The 19,062-nt window shown below is 41.5% G+C and overlaps 1 protein-coding gene and 1 non-coding gene across 2 annotated transcripts in view; both read right to left on the bottom strand.

Annotated features, from left to right (window-relative positions):
* DLGAP5 (DLG associated protein 5) overlaps positions 1–19,062 on the bottom strand; it is a 42,176-nt gene that overhangs the window by 19,501 nt on the left and 3,613 nt on the right. The window contains 8 exon segments of the mRNA XM_049768939.1: positions 4,503–4,626; positions 5,388–5,515; positions 7,737–8,011; positions 12,385–12,449; positions 14,797–14,925; positions 15,015–15,099; positions 16,274–16,336; positions 18,595–18,764. Coding sequence (XP_049624896.1) covers positions 4,503–4,626; positions 5,388–5,515; positions 7,737–8,011; positions 12,385–12,449; positions 14,797–14,925; positions 15,015–15,099; positions 16,274–16,336; positions 18,595–18,764 — 1,039 coding nt within the window.
* Positions 673–791, bottom strand: LOC126002975 (5S ribosomal RNA). Its single transcript, XR_007493542.1, has one exon. It is a non-coding gene; the product is annotated as a 5S ribosomal RNA (ribosomal RNA).

Below are 19,062 nucleotides of genomic sequence, written 5' to 3'. Positions count from 1 at the left end.
GCCCAAGTCCATCTATTTTTAAGTTTTGTTTTGTTTCATTTGAACCATACCCTGCTGTGCTCATAGCTTACTTCTGACTCTGTGCTTAGGGATCATTATTGAATGTGCTTCCTGAGGAAGCGTAGGTTGTGTCAGAGACTGACCTGGGTGGGCTGTGTACAAAGCAAGAACCTTGCCTCCTGAACTCTGCTCCTTCATCTTTTTTATATCTATGGCACACACATATGAATAGTGCCAAGTGACCACATTTTAAGCAAATATTTCTCATTTGTTTTAATTTTGTTTGTTTTCTTTTTCCCACACCTGGTGACGCTCAGGTGTTGCTCCTGGCTTGGGGGACCATATGGGATGCCAGGGGATTGAACCGCGGTCCATCCTAGGCTAGTGCGGGGAAGGCAAATGCCTTACAGCTTGTGCCACGGCTCTGGCCCCTCATTTGTTCTAATTTTGTTTGTTTTTATTTTCAGAAGTTGAGTAGAAACAGACATTCCTTTGTACTGTTAGATCCATGGAACTAAAACCAACTGCTGTTTATGTTGAAGCTAAATTCTTTATGCCTGAAATTACAGTAATAGGGTCTTAAAGATTCTAAAGATATGACTTTTTATTTAGTTATTTTATTTATTTATTTATTTATTTTTAAAAAGGCAGCAGTTCTTTTTTTTTTTCTTAAGCCTACAGCACCCAGTATTCCCAGGCAGTCTCCCATCCAAGTACTAATCAGGCCCGACCCTGCTTAGCTTCCGAGATCAGATGAGATCGGGAGCGTTCAGGGTGGTATGGCCGTAGGTAGTAGTTCTTAAATGGAATCAGCTTGGCCCCCAACTAAGACATGAGCTAATGTGTAGAACAGTAGTTTTCAACTGTCAGTTCACAGGTATGAAAGGTTGAAAACCACTGATCTAGAAGTATTTTTGATACTAACAAATTACAGGGGTGCCACCAGCAAAGGACACTATATAAACATTCAACAATGTCGAGGACGGACTTCACAAACATAACTGTCCAGTCTAAGAGCCAAAGAGATAGTAAAGTAGTTAAGATGTTTGTTTTGTATGTGGTTGATGAAGGTTCAACCCCCAGCATCCCATAGAGTCCTCTGAGTCTAACAGGAGTAATTCCTGAGCACCACCAGGTGTGACCCAAAACCAAAGATGAACTGTCCAGTCTACAACGTCAAGAGAATCAAGGAGGTCTTGGTCTGTGGCTAGGGAGAAGGTTAATGTTTGGAGGATATGCAACTGGTAGCTGTGACCTATTAAGCTCATTCTACTGGGTTGAACATAGCTCCACAGTTGGGAGTTGCCTCTGGGGTTTTTTTGTTTGTTTTGCAGCTACACCTGGTAGTGCTCAGGACTTACTCTCGGCTTTGTGCTCAGGGATCACTCCTGGGGAATACGCAAGGCAAATGCCCTAGCTAGACAAACTTTCTAGTCTCTAAAGAGAAAAAATATTGGGGGGGGGGGGTCCCACCCAACCATGCTCAGGAGTTACTCCTGGCTCTGTGCTCAGAAGTTGCTCCTAAATTTTTTTGTTTTTTTGGGTCGCACCCAGCAACTCTCAGGGGTTACTCCTGGTTCCATGCTCAGAAATCGCTCCTAGCAAGCTCAGGGGACCATATGAGATGCCAGGATTCGAACCAATGATCTTCTGCATGAAGGGCAAACGCCTTATCTTCATGCTATCTTTCCAGCCCTGCTCCTGAATATTTATCCATAAAATGAAATATATGCTAGGGCTTAAGGAAAGAGCTTAGGGGCAGAGCTCAGGGATTACTCCTGGCTCTATGCTTAGAAATCGCTCCTGGCAGGATCGGGGGACCATATGGGATGACAGGATTCAAACCAATGACCTTCTGCATGAAAGACAAATGCCTTACCTCCATGCTATCTCTCTGGTCCCTAAAGAGAACATTTTTAAACATCTTTATAGTTAAGGACATTTGCTATGCATGAAGTGAGCATCTGTAATTTATGGAGTTGGCTATATAATATAATGATATTCTTGTATAAAAATTACTTTTGGGAGCCGGAGAGATAGCATGGCGGTAAAGCGTTTGCCTTGCATGCAGAAGGACGGTAGTTTGAATCCTGGCATCCCATATGGTTCCCCGAGCCTGCCGAAAGCGATTTCTGAGAATAGAGCCAGGAGTAACCCTGTAACCCAAAAACCAAAAATAAATAAATAAATAAATAAATAAATAAATAAATAAATAAATAAATTACTTTTGCTAATTTCTTTTTTTCGTTTTGTCTTTTTTTTTTTTTCTGTTTTTTTTGGGGGGGCCACATCTGTTTGATGCTCAGGGGTTACTCCTGGCTATGCGCTCAGAAATCGCCCCTGCTTGGGGGGACCATATGGGACACCGGTGGATCAAACTGCGGTCTGTCCTACGTTAGCGCTTGCAAGGCAGACACCTTACCTCTATCGCCACCTTCCCGGCCCCTTGTTTTGTCTTTTCGTTTTTTGGGCCACACCTGTTTGATGCTCAGGGGTTACTCCTGGCTAAGTGCTCAGAAATCGCCCCTGGCTTGGGGGGACCATACAGGACGCCCCGGGGATGGAACCGCGGTCCTTCCTTGGCTAGCGCTTGCAAGGCAGATACCTTACCTCTAGCGCCACCTCATGGGCCCCGTGAGAGGCATTTCTGAGCATAGAGCCAGGAGTAACCCCTGAGCGCTGCTGGGTGTGACCCAAAAACTAAAAAAAAAAAAAAATAGGGCCGGGTAGGTGGCGCTGGAGGTAAGGTGTCTGCCTTGCAAGCGCTAGCCAAGGAAGGACCGCGGTTCGATCCCCCGGCGTCCCATATGGTCCCCCAAGAAGCCAGGAGCAACTTCTGAGCGCATAGCCAGGAGTAACCCCTGAGTGTCACAGGGTGTGGCCCAAAAACCAAAAAAAAAAAAAAATTACTTTTGATGCGGGGGAAAGACAGCATGGAGGTGGGGTGTTTGCCTTGCATGCAGAAGAACGGTGGTTTGAATTCCGGCATCCCATATGGTTCCCTGAGCCTGCAGGAGCAATTTCTGAGCGTAAAGCCAGGAGTAACCCCTGTGCGCTGCCAGGTGTGACCCAAAAACAAAACAAAACAAAAATAATTACTTTTGGGTACCAAAGATAGTACAGGAGGTAATGAGTTTGCCTTAGAGCTGACTTGAGTTTGATCCCTGGCATTCTGTGTGGTCCCGAGTATTGCCAAGAGTGATCCCTAAGCACAGAGCACAGTAAGCCCTGAGCACAACCAGATATACCCCAAAGATAGTCACAAAAAGTTACATATGTAGGGACATAGATTTAGTATATAGTAGTATAGGGATTGGGTGCCTGGGTTTAATCCCTAGCACTACATGATCTCCTGGACATTGCTGGGTTTGTATGGCCTACAAAGCTATAAGCACTGATAAGTATCTCTCTGGAACCACGACCAAAGGCCTGAGATGCCACAGAACACTGGCATAGGCTGGTGATTATCACCAGGAGTGACTCCCAACACCCACTGAGCACTGCCTTACAGTCCCAATTTAAATGCAGACTTAATCAGAAAGTTCCTGAACAACAGGCCCAGGAATAAAAATATCACTGAACATCAGTGAGATATCTTCTTGTGTAGTGAATATTTCTAACATTATTAATCTAACTTGTATCATCACAAGAAAGTAAAACAATTTGTTTTAGCCTATTTGTCTTTTACCTTTTCATATTCTCATACTATTAAGTTGCTCTTGGCAGGCTTGGGGGACCATATGGGATGCCAGGAATCAAACCCAGGTTCATCCTGGATTGGCTGCGTGCAAGGCAAATGCTCTACTGCTGTGCTATCTCTCTGGCCCTCTAAAGAGAATTTTTTTTTTTTTTTTTTTTTTTTTTTTGGTTTTTGGATCACACCGGCAGAGCTCAGGGGTTACTCCTGGCTCTATGCTTAGAAATCGCTCCTGGCAGGATCGGGGGACCATATGGGATGACAGGATTCAAACCAATGACCTTCTGCATGAAAGACAAATGCCTTACCTCCATGCTATCTCTCTGGTCCCTAAAGAGAACATTTTTAAAAAGTCGAAATCAGCGGGCTGGAACGGTGGTGCTAGAGGTAAGGCGTCTGTCTAGCTCGCAAGCGCTAGCCTAGGACAGACCTTGATTTGATCCCCCAGCGTCCTACATGGTCTCCCAAGCCAGGAGTGATTTCTGAGTGCATAGCCAGGAGTAATCCCTGAGCATCAATGGATGTGGCCCAAAAACCAAAAGAAAAAAGTCAAAAGCATTCAAAGACAATTTCCCCCTAAATGTTTTGTTAATATAAGGTTAAGATGAGAGGGATCCTCGTTTGATCACCAGCATCCCACAAGTTCCCTCAAGTCATGCCAGATTTCCCTGACCAGGTAGAAATAAGCCTTGAGCACCAAAGTGTGGCCCCAAAACAAAAAGCATTTTTAAAAAAGAGCTTAATTTCAGCTTTACATATCTAGATGTTAATACCCTTAATAGACTTTAAAACCAATAAGACAAACCTGAAATATGGCACATCGTGTTCTGGCTGAGACACCTGTTCTTGATTTATCTGAAGTGGCAGAACTTCTTTGGTTGAATGACCATTGGAATTCTTAATATTTTCATTTTTATTTAAGACATGTTCTATAAAGAAAATAATACATAACATATAAAATTTAAAAGTAAAATGACACTTTCCCCAAGTTTTAATTCTCTTTTTTAAATGTTGAATTTTAGAATTTGATTTCTTTCTTTTTTTTTTTTTTGTGGTTTTTGGGTCACACCCAGCGGTGCTCAGGGGTTATTCCTGGCTCCAGGCTCAGAAATTGCTCCTGGCAGGCATGGGGGACCATATGGGACGCCGGGATTCGAACCGATGACCTTCTGCATGAAAGGCAAACGCCTTACCTCCATGCTATCTCTCCGGCCCTAGAATTTGATTTCTATGGCAATGATTTCATTAATCTTGTCTACTTATAGTCTCTAAATATTCCTTTTTTTCTTTCTTTTGGTTTTTGGGCCATACCCGGTGATGGTCAGGGGTTACTCCTGGCTCTGCGCTCAAAAATCAATCCTGGCAGGCTCAGGGGACCATATGGGATGCCAGGAATCAAACATAGGTCGGCTGCGTGCAAGGCAAACAGCGTACTGCTATGCTACTGAAGCAGTCCCTCTAAATAGTCTACCTCTCCAAATTACATTTATTTATCCTCCTTCTCTTAATAGTCTAAATTCCTCATTCCAGTTTCCTCTCTAGGTGCCTTTTCCTAGCCCTTCCCTTTTTCCTAATACTGAAGTCATATCCCTGTTAAAAAACAAAAAAACAAACAAACAAAAAAAAAGTGCCAAACAAATCTCTACTCAATCTTAATCAAGAAGCACAAATTAACATTAAAATACCATACCTTTACTGCAAACTGGTAGAGAATCTAAAGGAGACTGCAATTTATTTGAATCTTGATATACTGTCTCAGTAGAGCAAGTTTCACATTCTTGTGTCAAAACTTCTTTTGTTGCTTCTTTAATCTTATCACTAAAAATGAAAATTAGCAAAAAGGTTTCATAAAACATGAATCCAGATACTTAAAAGATTTCAAAATTATACTTTTTTTTAAAAAAAGTTGATATAGAAATTAAAGTTAAATGTCTATTCTGGGGCAGAGAACAAATTAAATACCAATATATATACTTCATCTTTATTAATAGTAGTGAAATTCGAGGATTTTGATGATCTTTTTTATTCAATTAGAATCTCTTTAGTGGTACTCAGAACATTGGGTGCTGATAGGGATTGAACTCATGGCCTCACACATGCAAGGAACTACCATTTGGAACTACCTCACTGGCCCCTGAAGATCTCTTTATGGAATATAAGCATTTAGTAATCTTGAATGCTCCTGAGCAACTTCCAATAAATTTACCATCAACTAGTATTTGCAAAAAAATCAGTTTTTTTCTTTTAAAGATTCTAACTCATTTCTCACATTACAATGCCCTCCACCCTCCAAACTCTACATACACACTTTGCAAGGTAATTTTTCTTTTCTTTTCTTTTCTTTTCTTTTCTTTTTTTTTTTTTGGTTTTTGGTTTTTGGGTCACACACAGCAGCACTCAGAAGTTACTCCTCACTCTATGCTCAGAAATCGCTCCTGGAAGGCTTGGGGGACCATATGGGATGCCAGGATTCTAACCACTGACCTTCTGCATGGAAGGCAAAAGCCTTACTTCCATGCTATCTCTCCGGCCCCATAAGTTAATTTTTCTTTTGAATTCTCATTTACTACTGGTAAGACTGTTGTACTGATTTAGCCTCTTTGATAAATGGCATGGAGACTTTCCAAAAAATTAAGAAGTTACAAAATAGAACTTCCAAATGAACTCCCAGATTGCCCTGGGCATCTACCCCCAAGAACACCAAATCATTAATTTGAAAGGACATATGCATATCTATCTATCTAATCTGTCTGTCTGTCTGTCTATCTAAGCTATGAGAAAAGATGAGGGGCCGGGTAGGTGGCGCTGGAGGTAAGGTGTCTGCCTTGCAAGCGCTAGCCAAGGAAGGACCGTGGTTCGATCCCCCGGCGTCCCATATGGTCCCCCCCAAGCCAGGGGCGATTTCTGAGCACATAGCCAGGAGTAACCCCTGAGCGTCAACTGGGTGTGGCCCAAAAACAAAAAAAAAAACAAAAAAAAAACAAAAAAAGAAAAGATGAAACTTTCCAAACTGCTGCTACATGGACGGAACTGGAGAATATCATATCAGAACAAATCAGAAGTCAGGGCCGGGAAGGTGGCGCTTGAGGTAAGATGTCTGCCTTGCAAGCGCCAGCATAGGATGGATCGCAGTTCGATCCCCCAGCGTCCCATAGGGTCCCCTCAAGCCAGGAGAGATTTCTGAGCACATAGCCAGGAGTAACACCTGAGCGTCAAATGGGTGTGGCCCCCCCCAAAAAAAAATCAGAAGTCAAAACCAAGAAACTATGGTATAAACGCCCCCTAGGGAAACAAATCCTGAGATACAGTCAATAGAACTATGAACTGAGTTGACTAAGAGAGGTGGGGGAAAGGTCTGTGAGACACAACACTCTGGTGGGGGGCATGGTGTGGCAGTACTGTAGGCATAAAACAGTAATACCAGTACTACTATCAATTATGAGACCGAGCTAAAGTATTAATAGCAATTTCATCTTTCTAAAAATGTAAGTTACATATTAAAAATTTTAAACTCGGGCCCGGAGAGATAGCACAGCAGCTGTTGCCTTGCAAGCAGCCGATCCAGGACCAAAGGTGGCTGGTTTGAATCCCGGTGTCCCATGCCTACCAGGAGCTATTTCTGAGCAGACAGCCAGGAGTAACCCCTGAGCAACGCAGAGTGTGACCCCCCCCAAAATTTTTTTTTAAACTCACATCATATCACAAAAATAACAGAAAACAGTGTATAGGAAATATTAAAACTATCAAATATTTTACTGTGATCCACTAAGGAGTATTTTTGGGAGGGGATTTTTGTAGTGAAACCCAAAAGGACCAAGTGGTGCTGGATCAAACCAGGGTCCCACAAGCAAGGCAAGCACATTAACTCCTATACTTCTCTCCTGTCCTGATGAATACTTTCAAAATACCAGATCTGCACCCGTTTTTCAAAATCAATACAGTTCACTAAGTAACTTCTAAAGATACAGGTCAAATATAAGAAAGGCAATTTGTTATTATCCATGTTAGAAAGGGATTCATTATTAACAGTATATCTTACACTTTTGCTTCTGAAGGTGTCCATATGTAATTGGGTGTCAAGAAAGCATCTGCACTTCGAGGAGTCATAGGGGCTACTTTATAGGTTGTCAGACCACTTAGCGGATGAAACATAAAATCTTTAGGTGCAAAGGAATTCTTCACTTTCATTTTGGTAGTATTTATCTTTGGTGAGTTTTCCATTTTTGAGAGAACTCCATCTGGATCTATTTCATTTGGTGTATGGGTTTGTGGATCCAAAGTATTTTCTTCACTACCAATTTTAAAAGAAATTACCTAAGTACAAGTAAACAGAATAAAGTGAAAATTCTTCTACTGAAGATAGAATCAACCAATTATTTACAGGTCTGAAACGTGAAAGTTGAGCAGTCCTGAGTTCACAATTTAAGACAAAATTTAAGAGTATTAAAAAATAATAATAAGGGGCCGGCGTGGTGGCGCTAGAGGTAAAGTGTCTTCCTTGAGAGTGCTAGCCTAGGACGGACCGCGGTTCGATCCCCCGGCATCCCATATGGTCCCCCAAGCCAGGAGTGACTTCTTCTGAGCGCATAGGCAGGAGTAACCCCTGGCCCCCCCCAAAAAAAAAAAAAAAATAATAAAAAAAAAAAAAATTTTAAAGTATTATGGAATACTGGAGCCGTAGAGATAGCATGGAGGTAAGGCATTTGCCTTTCATGAAGAAGGTCATTCGTTCGAATCCCGACTTCTTATATGGTTCCCCCAAGCCGGCCAGGAACAATTTCTGAGCACGGAGCCAGGAGTAACCCCTGAGCGCTGCCAGGTGTGACCCAAAATAAAAAACAAACAAAAAAAAAAATGACTGATAAAAGTATTATGGAATAGTGATCCAGAAAGAGAACCAATCCTAATTAAAGGACTTGGTACAGTTTTAGGTATTCGAATATAACACAAGTAGGGAGTGGAAGAGAGCTCAAAAGGCTTTGTATATGGCACTGATTGGTTCAATTCCCAAAACTCACAGCCCCTAAGAAATGCTGGTGTAACACCAAAATAAATAAACACAGCAGTGTTTGCCTTGCAAGCAGCCGACCCAGAACCTAAGGTGGTTGGTTCGAATCCCGGCATCCCATATGGTCCCCCCTGCCTGCCAGGAGTTATTTCTGAGCAGACAGCCAGGAGTAACTCCTGAGCACCACCGGGTGTGACCCAAAAACCAAAACCAAAACCAAAACAAAAAAAAAAACACAAAAACAAAAACAAAAATGGTAGCTTTGGCAGGCAGTGAGGTCCATAATAGGTAAAAAGACTGCCAGACTACATGTGTTTCACCCTCAGTCTGGTCTGGATTATTTGTTGTGCGACTGATTCAAACTCGTTCACCTGTGCTTTGAAATAAGGCACACTGGGGTGATTTTACAAAGGATCAAATCTTTTTTAATTGTTTTGGTTTTTGGGCCACACCCAGTGCTCAGGGGTTACTCCTGGCTGAGCTCAGAAATTGCTCCAGGCAGGCTCAGAGATCATATGGGATGCTGGGGATTGAACCTGGGTCCATCCTGGGTAGGTGAATGCAAGGCAAACGCCCACTGCTATGCTATCACTCTGGCCCTGGATCAAATCTTTTTAAAAATAACCTTGAATAAATATAAATATAAGCAAAGAACCAGTGAGATAATACAGCAGATATGGTGTTTGCCTGCATGCAGTTCCCAAGGTTTGATCCCTGGAACCCCTGAGCACTGCCAGAAGTGACCCCTGAACAGAGCCAGAAATAACCTCTGAACACCTGCAGGGATGGCCCAAAAGCAAACAAAAAAAAGTTCTCAGTGTGTATATCAATATTTATCATTTAAAATATGAAGAATGTTTTCTCTATAAAAGCCAATTTTGGGGGGCCAGAGCAATAGCACAGCAGGTAGGGCATTTGGGTGCACACAGATAAACTGTGTACAATCATGGGTTCAGCAATCCCTGTGGTCCTTCGAGTCTGCCAGGAGTGATTTCTGAACACAGAGCCAGGAGTAACCCCCTGAATGCTGCTGGTGTGGCCCCCCCAAAAACAAAAAAACTACAGAAACCCCCAATTTTGGTTTCTGAGTCACACCGGTAGTGCTCAGGGATTACTCCTGGCTCTACGCTCAGAAATCGCTCCTTGCAGGCTTGGGGGACCATATGGGATGCCGGGATTCGAACCACTATCTTTTTGCACGCAAGGCAAATGCCTTACCTCCATGCTATCTCTCCGGCCCCCAATTTTGGTATTTTTATTGATATAATTTCAGGTGTATAATGTGATTAAATATAAAATTATATAAGTCAACATGGATCATCAAATAATATTCTGTCCTTGATAACTGAGATATATTCTCTTAGCAAATTTTTTTTTTTTTTGCTTTTTGGGCCACACCCTATGGTGCTCAGGGGTTGCTCCTGGAGGGTTGGAGAGATAGCACAGTGAAAGGGCATTTGCCGATCCAGGACTGACAAGACTGACGTGGTTCAAATCCCAACATCCCATATGGTCCCCCGTGCCTGCCAGGAAAGAGTTTCTGAGAGCAGAGGCAGGAGTAACCCCTGAGCAACAGTGGGTGTGATCATAAAAACAAAAACAAACAAACAAAAATCACTCCTGGTGATTTTTATGGGACACTAGGGATTGAACCAAGGTCCATCCTGGATCAGCAAAGGCAAACACCCTACTGCTATGCTATCACTCTGGCCCCTCTCTTAGCAATTTTTTGTTTTGTTTTCGTTTTTGGGTCACACTCGGCAGCACTCTACACCCGTAGAGCACTCCTGGCTCTATGCTCAGAAATTGCTCCTGGCAGGTTCAGGGAACCATATGGGATGACGAGATTCAAACCACAGTCCTACATGCAAGGCAAATGCCTTACCTCCATGCTATCTCTCTGGCCCAGTCTCTTGGCAATTTTTAAATAAACAATACAGTACTATTAATTTCTATCTTTATGGTATTGGAGCCACAGGCAGTACTCAGGAATACTCAAGAGGCAACTCCCAGTTTGGTGCTCACTCCCGGCAATGCTCAGGGTGCCATTTGGTAGAAGGAATGAAACCCAAGGCTCTTGCATTCAAAACATATGTCCAACCCATTGAGCTAGTATATTGGATTATTCCTTACTTGGTATTCTGATCACACCCTAGGGTGGGTACAATAATTGATTAGGGTATGATCAGTATGATAATAATCTTATGGAAATGTTTTCATATTTAACAATCTAGTAGTTTTGCTGCTGCCTAACCACTGCGCTATCGTTCTAGCCCCTGATCTAATAGTAGTTTTAATTATACTCAACATGCTGTACATTGCAATCCATGGGACTAATTTTATAAGTGAAACTTTGTACCTTTTAACCACCTTGAATGGATTCATGCTATGAGTATTTTAACCTAGACAGAAGTATATGTATAACACTGTCTCTGAGGCTTGTATGGCAGTGAAAGTAAAAACTCCCTGTTATCCATAAGATGCAATTAGTTTCCAACAAACAGCTGTGAAGTTCAGTGGCTTGTCTATAAAAGTTTACCCTCTGTCACCTTCCTTGAAGGAGCTATGCTCGATTTTCAATAAAAATCTAACCAGTTCTCTTAAATGCTGGTGTAACTTTTTCCCCCAGGGTTAAGAAACCATAGCACAAAGTATAAGCCAAGGAACTGTGTTATATCTAAAATACTTATTTTTGCTTGTCTCACATGTATGCTCCATGACAAAATGAACTTTAGTCATTTTTTGAAGATTCTAGTAGATGCTAGAAATCTTACTAAAACTACCCTATATAGGTAGTCAATGCTAGAGACAGGAAAACAATTCAAAACTTGCCCAAGAAATTGGAAGCAATAAGCAGTGCCTATTCCCTCTTATCTAGTCACACATAAAAGCTTGTCAGCTGTGCTTTTATTATTTTTCCTAACTCTTTTCTTTTGTTTGTTTTTGGGTCATACCCGGTGGTGCTCAGGGGGTTTCTCCTGGCTCTGCACTCAGAAATCCCCTGGCAGGCTTGGGGGACCATATGGGATGCTGGGAATTGAACCACCATTAGTCCTGTGCTGGCCACGTACAAGGCAAATGCCCTACCACTGTGCTATCTCTCCAGCACTTACTGTTCCTAATTCTTGTTAACCAAGTTGTGCTTTCTATACCTACAAAACTCCTATAAAGCCTAGAAAAAAGTCCTCACAGGGCCAAAGCAGTAATAGTACAGCAGGCAGGGCTTTTTTTTTTTGGTTTTTGGGTCACACCCGGCAGCGCTCAGAGGTTACTCCTGGCTATACGCTCAGAAATCGCTCCTGGCAGGCTTGGGGGACCATATGGGATGCAGGGATTCAAACCATTGTCCTTCTGCATGTAAGGCAAATGCCTTACCTTCATGCTATCTCTCCAGGCCCCAGTAGGTAGGGCATTTGACTCACACATGGCTGACCCAGCTTCAATCTCCAGCATCCCATATGGTCCCTGAGCAATGCCAGAAATAATTCCTGAGCACAGAGCCAGGAGTGTTGCTGATATGGCCCAAAACAAACAAACAAAATAATTGTCCTCAACCATGTTTCTTTACTTTTCAAGAGGTTTTGGTATACATAGAATTTAGCCTTTTGAAGCAAATCTATATGTTTAATTCAACTTCATGAGAGCAGTAATGAGATTTAAACAAGTATTTATAATTTACCTTTTCAGTCTTTGTTTCTATCTTTTTCATCGTTCTTTCTTCATTTGATGATTTTCTCTCTGCTTCTAAAATAAATGAAATAAGACATTCATTTTGACCAAATAATGTTGCACTGGGGTCCTCAAACTTTTTAAACAGGGGTCCAGTTCACTGTCCCTCAGACCATTGGAGGATCTGACTACAGTAAAAACAAAACTTATGAACGAATTCTTATGTACAGTGCATATATCTTATTTTGCAATGAAGAAACAAAACAGATACAAATACAATATGTGGCCTGAGAGCCATATTTTGAGGACCACGGCAACATACATATTTTCCGGCATATAAGATGACCCCCTACTTTTCCTGTTAAAATAAAGGGTATAGGCTATATTGGCATGTAAGACTACCTCTCTTTTAATGCACACCAAATGAAAATTAAAAACTGTAAGAGAAGGGGCCAGATCAGTGATGCAAGCAGTAAGGCTTTCTGAACGCATAGCCAGGAGTAACCCCTGAGCATCAACAGGTATGGCCAAAAAAAAAAAAAAAAAAAATTAACTGTAAGAGAAAAAGAGTAGAAACCTCAAAGGTTAACAGTATATGTTTAATAAAGATAGACTTTGGAGTACCAACATTCATATTACATTTGACATTTGTAGTAAGTGACTGTGATTTTTAATTGTGATCTGCATTGAGAGCGGGGTGGGAGGCTCCTCCAAGAGCAACTGGCTGAGGTGCAGTGATTAACAGGACAGCTAAAGGGAGACAGCACCTCCTCTGTGTCCCATAAAAGCTGAACAGAGGACTGAGCACCAGAAATCCACATATCATCGATGACACCTGGTGGCTGGATGAGATGCAGCGCTTGGTAATTCAGCTCCTTTGTGTGCCCTGAAAGATTAACCAGGTCAAGCAGAGAACTGAGTGATGACACCTGGCAGCTAGATGAGATGTGGCGGTAAGAGGGGGTTGGATCACTTGTCCCTGAAGCTGGAGTAAGTTTCAGCATGCCATATACCAGTGTATAAGACAACCCCCGACTTTTGTTTTGGGGCCACATCCGGTGACACTCAGGAGTTACTCCTGGCTATACGCTCAGAAATCACGACTGGCTTGGGGGACTACATGGCACGCTGGGAGATCATCCTAGGTCCATCCTAGGCTAGCACAAGCAAGGTAGAGATGCCTTACTGCTTGCACCACCATTCCGGCCTCATGACCCTCGACTTCTAAGCTTTTCATGGGTTAAAAAGTTGTCTTATATGCCAGAAAATATGGTAGATTTGAAAAAAAAAAAAAAAAAAAGAGCATCCACAGAAAGTTATGTCTAGATGGATTTTATGATTACATGTCAAATAATAGTCCCAAGCATCATGACCCCTCAATATATACAAGCCATTATAAAATAAAACAAAAACAAATGAAGATCCAGAGTGATAGCACAGTGGGTAGTGTTCGTCTTGCATGTGACTATCCTAAATTCATTTCCTGGCATCCCATATTGTCCCCTGGGCCAGCTGAGAATGATTTCTGAATGCTACCATGTGTGGTCCAAAAGCCAAAGTCAAAACCAAATGAAATATCATGCCAAGCTTTTCATGTTTTCGAATTTTACTTTATGCGACAATAACAAACAATCATCAAAATATAAAAGCACTGGGACGGAGTGATAGCACAATGGGTAGGGCATTTGCCTTGCATATGGCCAACCAGGGTTCGATCTCTGGCCCCCAAAAACAAAATATACCTGAAAAAATAAAAAATAAATAAAAGCACAAAGAACAGTAATGGGCAAGGAAAAAAGACACCCCAAGATTACATAACTCAGTACTCTGGATAAAACTTCAGTGTGTTTACCAATTTTTTCTATTCACATACAACTTTTCTAGAATTGTCATCATATTGTTCCAAGTTTAGTTTGTTTTTCTTTTCTACATCAGAAACAATATTCTAGTGTATTTTTCATTGTTCTTCGATGGCTACACTGTATTCCAATAAGTGGATGGAGCCTTCATCACTGGAGCCAATTAATTTCTTATTTGGAAGTACTGCTTAACCAATCAACACTTCAACAGCAACCCTGGATGTTGTAGGGGTGCATAACCACCAGCAAGGTTTAAAATATCCTGCTTCCTCTCCTTCTACTTTAAATGAAAGGGAATACATTGATTTAAAAACATGAAACAAGGGCGGCCAGAGCAATATAGCACAGCAGTAGGGCTTGCACACAGCGGACCCAGGACGGACCTGGATTCGATTCCCAGCATCCCATATGGTCCCTCAAGCCAGGAGCAATTTCTGAGTGCAGAGCCAGGGGAACCCCTGAGCATCACTGGGTGTGGCCCAAAAACAAAACAAAAAAACACGAAACATGTACAAAAACTTTAAGGACATTCTAGCTCATTTATAGATTGAAAAAAAACTGACCGTTCGTAGCCCTCATGACTGGCTTTCTTGTAGTAGAGGACACTGTTTTGACAATCTGTTTTCCTGACTGTAAGCTATTTGTAGCTGATCGAGTCATTCTCATCATGGGAGCCACAACAGGCTGTGAAGCTGTGAGAGAAAAATAATCAAATGAAATGCTTTTTGCAATTATTAAATTACAGTTATATCAGAGTGTACAATAATTGCTAATATCCCACCTTGTTTCTCTTTGTCCAACGCTTTCTTTTCAAACATTTGTCTTTGAGTAGATCGAGTTGCTCGAACATTAGTAGCATTATTGACCTGTTTAAGAGATGAGGTGCTACATGATTTAATTGTATAAAACACACTTTAAATCTGAAAATGAACCATCTGAAACATGACAATGACAAATGACCCAACAAAAAGTCCACTCTCCTACATGAGATAAAGAAAAAAAAAAACTATCATCACATAAATTTCCTTAGAAGCATGATTAGAATTCTAGAGTTCTCTAGAGTTTAGAAAACACTAATAACCGAAGCTATTAGCAATAGCTGACTAAAATCTGAGGGCCCTCAGAAAACGAGACATTTTCTTTTCACTTCAAGCCCTTTGAATTTTTGCCTAGAAAATTAACCAAAATAGAAAGTTCTTTCCCACGAAAGAGCTGTTTCATCTTTCTACTTCCTTATGCCTTCCCTCAGAATCCATGACTGCTGAACCTGATACCTCACTGGGAAAATACACCAGAACAGCCCAAGTACAGGACACAAAACTGGCATTCAGAGAACTGCTTGCTATGTACATAGTGAACTTTCACCCCACACACATCAGAAATTGGTTCCTAAACCTATTTCCTATTCCAGTTAAGATTCTAGCCCATACTTATTTCAGTACTCACTATGTTCCTTTTTCTTTAAAAAGAAAAATAAAACTTTTTATGGTAATTATGCTTACTAGTCTATATTTTTTTTGCTTACCTCACAGGAAAGTTTCATGAAACCAAGGAATTTTATTTCTTTTATTCATCACTGTATTCCAGAACCTATTACAGTGACTCAAATTTATTGAATAGAAGATGTTACTCATCAAAAAGGCATGTTATTTTCCTCCTTGACCATTTCACTCAATTTTAATAACTCTCCTAACTTTATCCATAATGGTGTCTTGAAGACTCAGACATTTTTTTTTTAGACCCAAACATTTTTAATACCTCTCCTATGTGCCTCACTTCCCTAGGTGCACTCACAGATCTTAGAAGGCCTATTAACAAAATGAGTGTTACACCAAGGTAGAGCTCATTATGGAGCTCATAAAAATTTCCTTCGTATCCAGCTAAAACTGATCTGCCATCAACCAAGAAAAGCAATTTTAGATGTATCTATCAAGAAGACAATTGATGTCCTTAAAGCTGACATTAGATTAAAGCTGAATTTACTCGTTGAAGAAAAAAGAAAAGTACTGTTGGTCACTAAGTAATAATTACCAAGTATACCTTAATCTGTTCCATTTGTTCTCTGGCCTTTGTCCTTGTAATCCGTACAGATGGTTGAACATCCTTAAGGCAATCAAAAGAGGGGAGCATTTAAAAAGTCATGCTGGGGACAGTGAGATAACATCCTGGGGAAGCTGTTTCCCTGATAGGAAGCAAATCCAAGTCCAATCACTGACATTCCATAGGGTCCCATGAGCCCTGCCAGGAGTGACCAGAGCCTAGAGAAAACCTTGAACATTGCTGGGTGTAGTCAAAACTACAAAAAAGTTGACTTCTGGGGCCGAAGAGATAGCATGGAGGTGGGGTGTTTGCCTTGCATGCAGGTCAGTGGTTCAGGTCCCAGCATCCCATGTGGTCCCAAAGCAAGTCCAAGTCCAATCACTGACATCCCATAGGGTCCCATGAGCCCTGCCAGGAGTAACCAGAGGGCAGAGCCTAGAGAAAACCTTGAACATTGCTGGGTGTGGTCAAAACTACAAAAAAGTTTACTTCTGGGGCCAAAGAGATAGCATGGAGGTGGGGTGTTTGCTTTGCATGCAGAAGGTCAATGGTTGGGTCCCAGCATCCCATGTGGTCCTCTGAGCCTGCCAGGAGCGATTTCTGAGCATAGAGCTAGGAGTGGCCTCTGAGCGCTGCTGGGTGTGACCCAAAAACAAACAAACAAACAAAACAACCAAAAAAAAAGTTTATTTCCATGTCTCCTCATGAAGTGAAGCCCCAAAATTTTAAAGTCAAATTACATTTCATAACTGGCACCCAATTTCTGTCTGGATAAAGAAGCTCTCTTAGAATGGACTCTTCTAAACCTTTGTAGATTTACTGAAGTGTTCTCATTCAGTTCTATATCTTAGATGCCCACCTTAGATTCCAATTATTATAGACTAGATTCCTGACTTAGTATGGAATCTCCATCCTGATTCCAAAAGAAAATACTTTTGGGGGTAGAGGTCACACCCAGCAGTGCTTGAGGGACCATGTGGTGTCAAAGGGCCTTACAAGCCATCTCCTCTAGTGACTTCCCAAACTATTCCCTACAATGGCCTATTAGCTAGATCAATGTTTCTCAACCAGCAATCTATGGTACCGTGGGAGCTCCCTCAATATTCCAAGAGAGCCATTGCTTAGGTGTAAATTTGGGGCCAGTCATGAGACTTGGGGGCCAAAAGATAGGATGAGGAACGGGGCACAGGAATGAAACAGGGTGGGAAGAAGGTCACTGTTGGAAAAGGTTGAGATATGCTGATCTAGATGACTCAAACAGGTCTTTTTCAATTATTAATACACACCCACTTAATTCCGTTTCTCTTGTGTTCTACATCTTTTGAGAAGCAGCATGATTTACCTAGCTTCTCAAACCAATACCAGAATCATCTTATCTCTGACTCTTCAATTTCCTTTACCCCTTAACTGTCAAATTTTTGTTTGCTTTTAGGCCACACCAGCTTTGCTCAGGGTTTACTCCTCTTGAGCTAAGGGGTCCACATAGGGTGCCCAAGATGAAACTTTGGTTGGCCACATGCAAGGTAAATGCCCTACCCACTATTTAATATCTTTCCAACCCCCTCAAATTTTCTCTAAAAATGACTTTTGTGGGTCAGAGTGGTAGTAGAGCAGGTAGGGCACTCGCCAATCCAGGTTCAATCCATATGGTCCCCTGAGCACCACCAGGAGTAATCCCTGAACATCATCCTGCCTCCCCAAACCACACACACACAAAAAGATGACTTTTACCTATTTCTTCTTTTTAAATCCACCAAGCCAGATTCACGAGCCTTACCTACTTAGCAAATAATCTGGTCTTTCTATCTATAAACAATAAACACTGCCCTTTCCAAATTATAATCTTCCTAGCTAAGAAACTCCTCCAAAATTATTAACCTGACAAAGATATCTCATTTAAGGAGAAATGACAAATCCTTGGACATAATGCTCACTGTTCATTCTGCTCTGTCTCATATAGTTTATCCTATGCACAATTTTTTTTTTGTTTTTGTTTTTGGGTCACACCTGGCAGCACTCAGAGATTACTCCTGGCTCTCTGCTCAGAAATCGTTCCTGGCAAGCATGGGGGACCATATGGAATGTCGGGATTTGAACCACTGTCCTTCTGCATGAAAGGCAAATGCCTTACCTCCATGCTATCTCTCTGGTCACCCTATGCACAATTTACCCAAGTTATTTGAGAGCTTCGATTCTCATCACCCTATGTCATTCATACCTTCTATTAACTTTAGTTCAATGAATAAAGGGCTGGGGAAAATTAATAAAAAATTTAGTCATTTAATATCTTAAGCTTTCTACTATTAATATGATACATTTACCATTTTGGGCTCAGCTTTCACAGCTTTCTTATTTGACAGAAAAGAAGGCTTGTCGGGTATAACATGACACACTTTAAAGACTCCTTTTTTAGCTTTCTCTCTCTGTTCTTTCAGCTTCTGAAGCTGCTTCTCTTCTTTGTATTTCTGGAGCAACTGTCTTCGATGATCGCCTAAGAACAGTTTTCATTGACCCAAAGAAGAAGAAAACAAACAGCACATAAAACATTTCAGGAAAAGAAAAACAAATGCAAATGTCTAAAAATTCATTTTGTTCGATTGCTTTAATCAAGTTTCAACTGCTGCTAAGACACATTTTTTGTTGTTGTTGTTGTTGTTTGGGGTACACACCTGGTGGTGCTCAGGACTTACTCTTGGCTCTATGCACAGGGATCACTACTGGCAGGGCTCAGGGAATTATGAGAGATTCCAGGGATTGAACCTGATTTGGTTGCATGCGGGTAAGTTCCT

This window comes from Suncus etruscus, chromosome 2 (genome assembly GCF_024139225.1).
Source record: "Suncus etruscus isolate mSunEtr1 chromosome 2, mSunEtr1.pri.cur, whole genome shotgun sequence".
NCBI lineage: Eukaryota > Metazoa > Chordata > Mammalia > Eulipotyphla > Soricidae > Suncus > Suncus etruscus.
Note: the sequence above shows the minus strand (reverse complement) of the source record. Positions and strands in the feature narration are given on the sequence as shown.